This window comes from Salvia hispanica, chromosome 4 (assembly GCF_023119035.1).
Source record: "Salvia hispanica cultivar TCC Black 2014 chromosome 4, UniMelb_Shisp_WGS_1.0, whole genome shotgun sequence".
In the NCBI taxonomy this organism is placed as follows: domain Eukaryota; kingdom Viridiplantae; phylum Streptophyta; class Magnoliopsida; order Lamiales; family Lamiaceae; genus Salvia; species Salvia hispanica.
This window is the reverse complement of record NC_062968.1, coordinates 54,047,880-54,056,563: the sequence shown is the minus strand read 5'-3', so window position 1 is coordinate 54,056,563 and position 8,684 is coordinate 54,047,880. Positions and strand designations below refer to the sequence as shown.

General features: G+C 35.2%; 2 protein-coding genes across 2 annotated transcripts; both read left to right on the top strand.

Moving 5' to 3' along the window:
- Positions 1–1,232: 1,232 nt before the first annotated feature.
- Positions 1,233–2,830, top strand: LOC125218298 (late embryogenesis abundant protein D-34-like). Its single transcript, XM_048119931.1, has 3 exons — positions 1,233–1,579; positions 2,175–2,459; positions 2,536–2,830. Exons 1-3 carry the CDS (start codon positions 1,259–1,261, stop codon positions 2,716–2,718), a joined length of 789 nt encoding a protein of 262 aa, XP_047975888.1. The 5' UTR covers positions 1,233–1,258; the 3' UTR covers positions 2,719–2,830.
- A 1,431-nt stretch (positions 2,831–4,261) lies between these two features.
- LOC125185457 (transcription repressor OFP12) lies at positions 4,262–5,096 on the top strand. The gene has a single exon (XM_048081988.1). The coding sequence runs from the start codon at positions 4,262–4,264 to the stop codon at positions 4,916–4,918; it is 657 nt and encodes a 218-aa protein (XP_047937945.1). The 3' UTR covers positions 4,919–5,096.
- The last annotated feature ends 3,588 nt before the right edge of the window (positions 5,097–8,684 follow it).

The following is an 8,684-nucleotide window of genomic DNA, read 5'->3' as shown; positions in this document are numbered from 1 at the left end:
ACTATTGCTAGATACGTGGTGTCATAGTGTCACTTTAAGAGGTGTTGTCATTTTAACACAAACTTGAAAATATATTCATAATTAAAAAAAATCTAAATTATTTTTAAGAAAATTCCTATTTTCCGTAAAGAAAGTACACACAATAATATCTAAGTATTACGAAATGCATTTATAAAGTGCGATAATAAGGTTATTTATTTAATTCTAATAAAAAATCTTGCTTTTGAAAAAAATATTAGTAATAAATAATTTTTTTTTATTTTATACAAAACATTATGAAAAATATATTTATAGACTATAAATTGAGAAATTAAAATACTACCTCCGTCCCTGAAAATTTGTCCCATTTTTTCATTTTCGTCTGTCCCCCAAAATTTGTCTCATTTCACTTTTTTTCATGTTTGTTAGTGGACCCTATATTCCACTAACTCATTCTTGCTCACATTTTATTATAAAACTAATATATAAAAGTAGGATCCACAATCCACTAATTTTTTTATCCATTACATTTTTGTAAAACCCGTGCCGTGTCAAAGTGGGATAAATTTTGAAGAACGGCGATAGTACTAAGTAACAATTTTTTTTAATCCCTCCATTTCACAGTAAAAGTCATATTTGATATCGGTATGAATTTTAAGAAATATAAAAAATAATTAATTAGAAAAATTAATGGAATATGAGATTTGTATTTTTTAATAATTTTATAATAAAATACAAATAAAGTAAATTACTGGAATATAAGACCTCTTTATTATTTATAATAAAAAAATGCTCTTTCCGTTCCGAATAATTCGGGTTACTTTGATCGGGCACGGGTTTTAAGAATTGTAATAAAAAGTGGGTTGAAAAAATTAAATAGAATGTGGCTCATACCTTTATATATTAGTTTTATAATAAAATGTGAGTAAGAATGAATTAGTGGAATATGGGGTCCACTACCAAAAATGATAAAAGTAAAATGTGATAAATTATGTAGGACGGACAGAAATAGAAAATTGGGACGAATTATTAGGACGGAGGGAGTATATAATTAGTTTAAAGACATTGGTTATCAAACTCTTGACAAGAGACAGAAAAAGAGAAGATAGAGCTTCCCCTCAAGCCGCGGCGGCGGCGGCTGCCATGTGTATAATCGAAGCCACGCTGTCCTTACAAGACACCCGCCACCTATCATCATCCTCTGCCAACACCACTATCCCTTTCATTATTTAAATGTTTCATCTTAATCAGTTGCTGAATTGGGAATTTATTGATAAGAATGGATCAAGAACAACCGCAGAGGCCGCCGCCGCAACAGCCCATCAAATACGGCGATGTCTTTAATGTTTCCGGCGACCTCGCCGACCAGCCCATCGCGCCGCAGGATGCCGCCATGATGCAGGCCGCCGAGGCCACCGTGTTTGGGCAGACGCAGAAAGCTGGCCCAGCCGCCGCCATGCAGGCCGCCGCCACCATCAACGAGAGGGCCGGCCTCCTGGCCCACGATGACGCCACCGAAGCCGCCCGCCAGAGAGGCATCACGGTCACGGAAACTGAATCTCAAGGGACTCGCGTGATTACGGAATCTGTTGCAGGACAGGTTTGATCTATTCTTTTTGCCAACTTTTTTTAGTAATGAAAATAATACTCCATCAATTCCCTACTAATTGACTCAGTTTGACTTTGACTTTGACTTTGAGTTTTAAGATAATAACGTAAGGAGGTGTTCGGTTTGTAAAACTGTATCCGGAATTAAATTTGTAGTGTGTTTGATTCATGAAATTCAACTCTACAACTCAATGAATAATCATAGGATAATTAGTCATAGTTATCTTCTATGACTAAAATAATCTCACGGCTTAATACTAAATTGCATCTTTGTATTATTTTATTTTAAAAATCGAATAATGAATAATGACAATTGAGTGTCTGATCCACTTATCGAAAATGGAAAAGGATAGGATAATTAGTCATAGCTATCTTCTATGACTAAAATAATCTCACGGCTTAATACTAAATTATATATTGGTATTATTTTATTTTAAAAATCGAATAATGAATGACGACAGTTGAGCGTCTGATCCACTTATCGAAAATGGAAAAGGTAAACGTGGACAACAGTTCGTTGACTATTCAAAATAGGAATTTGAATAATATTTTGTGGACGGAGAGAGTATTATTCTGATTGAAAACAGGTAGTTGGGAAGTTTTATGAGGCGACGCCGGTGTTGGCGGCGACCGGAGCAGCGCGGCAGGCCATGGTGACGATAGGAGAAGCACTGGAAGCTGCCGGCCGGGCAGCTGGGAACAAACCTGTGGACCACAGCGACGCCGCCGCCATTCAGGCTGCAGAGTGCAGAGCCACCGGCTCCAATCTCATCACTCCCGGTGGCCTCGCCGCCGAGGCCCAGTCTGCTGCGGCGTACAACGATGGCTTCGCCGGTAACGAGGGGAGAGTGAAGCTCGCTGACGTACTATCGGTATCGGTTTATTGCTCTTCATGAAGCTTAAGTATTTTTTTTTTCTTTTTTTTAATCTTTTTTTTAATGTATTTAGGGGGCAGCGGAGAAACTGCCGGCGGACAAGGTGGCGACGCGGGAGGATGCGGAGGGGATTATGAGTGCGGAGCTGCGCAATGATCCGCATCGGAAGACGCATTCCGGCGGAGTGGCGGAGGCGGTGGGGGCGGCTGCGAGTGTCAATGAAGAGGGCGGTGTTATTGGTGATACCACCGTCTAAGCCTTTTGTATCTGTAGAGTATGAATGTAGTGCAAATATAAGTGTTGTATGCTTAAACACGTAGTACTGCTCGTATTTATAAATGAAAACTTCCTTCAATATTTTTTACTTATTTTATAGTAGTACTTATATATCAACTCAATTTCTAAAAATCTCTATATTAGGGAATTTAGTTGTAAATGAAAGTACTCCTTCCCTTCATAATTACAAGGATTGGGTACTTATTTAAGAATTATAATAGAAACTTCATAATTACGAGGATTGGGTACTTATTTCTTATGAATTATAATAGAAAGTGTATTAAAAAAAATAAGTTTTATCCTTTTCATACTATATCAATTTTATAGTGAAATATGATTGAAATAACGTAAGGTTTATTTTTAAATATAGTAAAAAAGTGAAAATAAAATTATTTACTAAACGAAAAGAGCCAAATAGGACGATTATTAATGGATGAAAGTTCAGTCCAAGACTAAAAATTCACTAATGCAGACATATCATATATTAATATATTTTGTGGTATATTCATTCAATCATAGTACTCCCATTTATGCCATTTCAAATGAACGCATTTACGAGTGATGAGATTTTATACATTTATGCCATTTCAAATGAACACATTTACGAGTCACATGAGATTTTATACATTTATGAGTGATATGAGATTTTAAGAGGGGTTGTTAGGTGGAATAATAGAGTAAAAAAGTAATTGAATATTTTATGTTTAATTTTGTGTAATTAATTATGCATTAGTATATTACTCCATCTGTCCCTGAAAATTTGTCACATATTTCCTTTTTCGTTCATTCCAAAAAATTTGTCACCTTTCACTTTTACCATTTTTGGTAGTGGACCTTACATTCCACTAACTCATTCTCACTCACATCTTATTTTAAAACTAATATATAAAAGTAGGACCCACATGCCACTAACTTTTTCAACTCACTTTCTACTACATTTCTTAAAACCCTTGTAGGGTCAAATGGTGACAAAATTTGGGGGACGGAGGGAATTAAGTTAAAAAATCATTAATTAGGCGTTGACCGTTAGTTTTTTACGGAAAATGACCACTTCGACAATGATGTCAAATGTTTAGGATCACTTCGTTAACGGTTTCAAATGTTTTGGACCCAATTTTCAAAAAGTGAATGTTTTGGACCAAATTGATATTATGACTATATATTTAGAACCAATTTTGACCTTTACTCTTTAAACTATCATTTTTTTTCATTGCTTTTACTTTGTTTCATTGCTTTTACTTTGTTAATCATGCATTAACTTTCCTATCATTCTAATTTTTTGGTTTTTTTTTTACGGAGGGAGTATTCTTTTCTCCTTATGCCTCTAGCCCCATAGCCGGTCCACCTATTTAATTCATTTTACTAATGGTAGAGAGTAAAATAAGTATGTATTTATGTGTGGATGAAATAGGTATACTTTATAGTAGGAGTACTAATATTGAAAGTATAAATGAAGAGTCAACCATACACATACTATAAATATATAGTCATGATGTGCCAACTCTTAAATTGAAAACATAAAAATGTCGAGTCTCATGTGGAAGAGCTTCAACTTTTTCTTCTCCAACTCCAAGTGCTTTCCAACCATATCCCTCTCTCCCCCGCCTCCCTCCGCCGCCGCCGCCGCCGACCAGGATCACCAACTCCCCACCGCCACCAACCCCACACTAATTAAGAATTTCAACTCCTTATACGACGCCAACTACTCCGATTTCTCAGCCTCCAAATCCGGCCCCTTCTCCCCCTCCGAAGACTTCAATTCCTCCTCCTCCGCCGAAGACTCCGACGTCCCGGATTTCTCCACGGCCTTCGCCTCCCACCGCTTCTTCTTCTCCTCCCCCGGCACCTCAAACTCCATCGTCGAGCCGCTCCAACCGCAGCCGCCGCCGCACCCTGACGCCATCGTAGGCGGCGGCGTCGCCGTCCATACGTACTCGCCGGATCCCTACTCCGATTTCCGGCAATCCATGTTTGAAATGATCGAAGCTCGCGACGCCACGGCTGATTGGGACTACTTGAATGAGCTGCTCTTGTGTTATCTATCGTTGAACCCCGGCCACACCCACAAGTTCATCGTCGGCGCCTTCGCCGACGTCGTCGTCTCGCTCGCCGCCACCCCGCCGCCCGTGGACTGCCGACGAAAACACGGTGTCACTTCAAATTCATCTATGAAATGTTAATTATTTTTAATGATGAAATAATCATCTTTATTAAATGTGTTAAACTAATGTAATGTGTGGGGTATTGGTTAGAAGAGAAGTGACGTGGATATCTCTAAAAATAATGGAGTAATTTTTGGGAAAGTTTTTGTGTTGTGTATAATGCTGTCCCAATGAAGAATGTCTTTTATTCTCGTTTTCCGATCGTGTTTTTTGTTTAGATTTGTGGGGTTTTTACCTTCTTTTCTTGGGGGATTAAATATTTTTATGGGGTAAGTAGTTAAATAAGGGTAAAGGTTTTGGTGATCACAAATATTGGTTTATGCCTGCCGGTTGGTCGTTACTTTACTATTTCGAGAAATATTGTCATGGATTCTAATGCCTCGTATCAACGGTTAAGACAACTAGTACGATAAGTCTAGTGTATAATAGGATCAGTCATGACCAATAAGCTAGAACGTTGTTCGTAAATTAAATAGTAATAGTAGTAGTAGTATATAAAGGATCAGTCAAGATCAATGGGGACGTTGAGAAGTCGACCAGCCGTGACCAACTAGTACTAGTACTAAGATTTGAAAACGGCATTGGCGCCATTTATGCGCATGAAAATAAATTTTGACATGATATATTGGTTCATAAATAATGCTAGAGCTACTTTTTTTTAAAAAAATTTATCATGTATTAGATGTCACTGTAAACATATGGTGTACATAATTGGTCATTTCATACATGAAAATAAGGGGTAATCGATTCTAATTAAGATTAGTATATTCGACTTCAATTATAAATAGAATGGTAGTACAAATTTAAAAGAGGGGCATATATCTAAACATAATTAATTGCTAATATAGCCATGTAGTTAACTATGCACCATACCCAAAATTCATACTAACAAAAAATAAAATTGCTTTCACTCTTAAAAAAATCTATAATATTGCTCTCACGTTCTCTCTCTTAAGGCGTGCTCGATTCTTATAATTCTTTTCTGTCAACCCAAGTATAGACAAACTAATGAATTAATTTAAGATAAAGTAAGGATTCCTTGAGATGTTTATTTCAAGCATATAGACAAACAATAGAGAATCCAAAGAAAGCCTTCTAACTACTACAATACACACTGCAATAAACAAATTAATAGTTAAATAACTCTACAATTATGCCCAACAATTATGCTTAAGTTAGTTGGTTTAGATAATAATTTACCTAATTCCCATGCATGAATATTGAATTATTTTATTCCAAGACATGCCCTTTATAGGTATGGACTGTTTAGTAGGATTTGTGTGCTATAATGGAAACAGTAAAAATTTGTTTAATCTTTAACCTAAATTTGGGAGAGCGAGCTTAAGTACGACAAACTTGACTACTATTTTGTGTCTAGCTTATTTTTTTCGATAATATATTGAAAATAACTGGATAAGTTAGTTTAACAAAAAAAGCATGAGAACTTAATTTGATTAGTTGCCTCTAGTTTAATTAATCATGTCTGGGACCATATACAGTTATAATACGGTTCGGTTTTTGTTGTTTTACATGGATATTATTTTTATATGATTATTGTGTATAAATTAAATGACGTGACATGTAGTATAAAATATGAAATTGAAACTGCTCAATTTAATATTTAGAGAAAAACTAGGTTATAACTTATAATGAGGACAAACTGCAGGACTTTTAAATTATAGTAATGCAGAGTTTTTCAAAGATAATCATTCATAGGTGAGGGATTAATTTCATGTTAAAAAATCAATTATAGGGTGTACGTATTTATATGTAGTATGTATGGATTAATATACAGTTCTATAAGAACAAACAGGTGTTGTCCTGTTGGGACCATTGAGTCATAGACATTGTAATTTAATTGGTTCCCTGCTAATTAATGTGAATATCTTTGTCGCAACAGCCATTAACAATGTAGATATCTTCGATAATTTAAGATTTTATATTAATACTATCGTCCAATAAATTAAAGGCCACAGACTTAATTAATTATATGAGCGATTTCTAATTAAAATATCATTTAATAATACTATATAAATGTTGAGCCGGTTCTAGTGACGATTCATTTAATTGAAACCGACCAAACCTCAGCGTGAATTTTGAGGATATTAACACAATAATAGTATTGCAATACTAATTGGTCATTAATGTAGAAAAAAATTAAGGACACTAATAAAACCTATGAAGCAAATCTATAGGAAAACGACTTATGATTTGGGTGTTTAGAGATTTGACAAACTGGTCAAAATAACATGGATTAATCACTAATCCCATCTTTTCTTCACCTGCCACATTCATCAACTCACATATTCCAATTAATTAAGATTTTTTTATTATAATCTTAACTTGTTAACTTCTACACTAATTAAAATAATAAATTAGTAATTAAGTTATATCCTCGGTGCATCCGAATTTATTCAAAAAAATTAAAGATAAAGAGTAAATGAATGCATGATGGGAAATTGGTGTTTGTATGAAACCGCCACGTTGTGACACCAGAATCATATAGAGTGAAATTCAGAGTAATAATTGGATGATGACAACAACTAAAAATTGAATGATGCCAAATCAAAAGATTGCTTATCAATGTAGATAAAGTAAATGTCACCTCAATCACTCTCACATAGTTAATTAAGCACATCTTTTCAGTCTCACATGCCTAATTTTGCATAGAATATGTACTATTCCTTGCATGTTATTTTACTATTCATCATGGTCCATCCCATTTGTTATGTCACATTATTGAAATTAGGAAATAAGATTCTACTGTACATTCATATGGAGTGATCTATTTCATGAACAAAAACAATTTGTCTTCTATTTAAGTAAACCTTGATTTTAGGTTTTTATTTTCCATCTCATGTTCCCATTTAATCATTTCTTCTATTTATGTAGCCTTGAATATAGTTCTAAATATATCTAGTAATGCAAACCCAACTCTTAAATTATATATTTTGGTTTAATTTAATACTCCATCTTTTGTTAGAAAATTCAATTTTCGGACCGGTTCTCAATTTTTCCAAAGTCGCACCAAAATTAAATACTGACTCTTTAAATCAGTTCAAAATCTAAGTACTCTCTTATCGATATCCATCACGTAGCAAACCCAAGCGTGTTCACCCTTGAAGAATTGGTCATATTTGGGTCCATTTCTGAGAATTCTTGGTATATTCTGCAGAGCTCAAGAAATAATGGTCAGCCCGCACTGTTCATATGAAATAAAACATATTCATTTCTTTTCAAATTGATAAGATTTGCTATCTGCATCCATTTGTGTGAGTAACAGTTCCCCCATATCTGGCGGGACCAAATCGAAATAGAGCAAAGTAGTGAACACGTCCTGTGGGCATGCTCACCCTTGAAGAAATGCCAAGAAATCGGGTTAAATATGATGAATTCTCACTGTTAGTTGTCTTTGTATTAATTCTTGTAAGCACAAGATTTTATGCAAAGCCCGCACTGTTCATGCGAGTTAGATGAGATTTCATTTCTTTAAAAGCCATAACACTGGATATCTTCATTGAAAACTCAAACAAGAAATGATGCTAGAATTCCAAACTTGCCATTTTACTTTCCACCTATAGGGATCAGTAAATTTTACTCCTAGCGCGGAGAGGAGGCAACGAACCCGAGACAAATTTCAACGACGAGGTCAGAGAAGTGATCCACAAATTTTGGCCGCTATTCACTGGTGAAGTTCTCTCCCCCAACTCGGCGGTTTGTGTAAAAGCACAGTTCATTCCATCTCAATGAATTCGAAACTAAAACCTTTTAATCATACTCATGA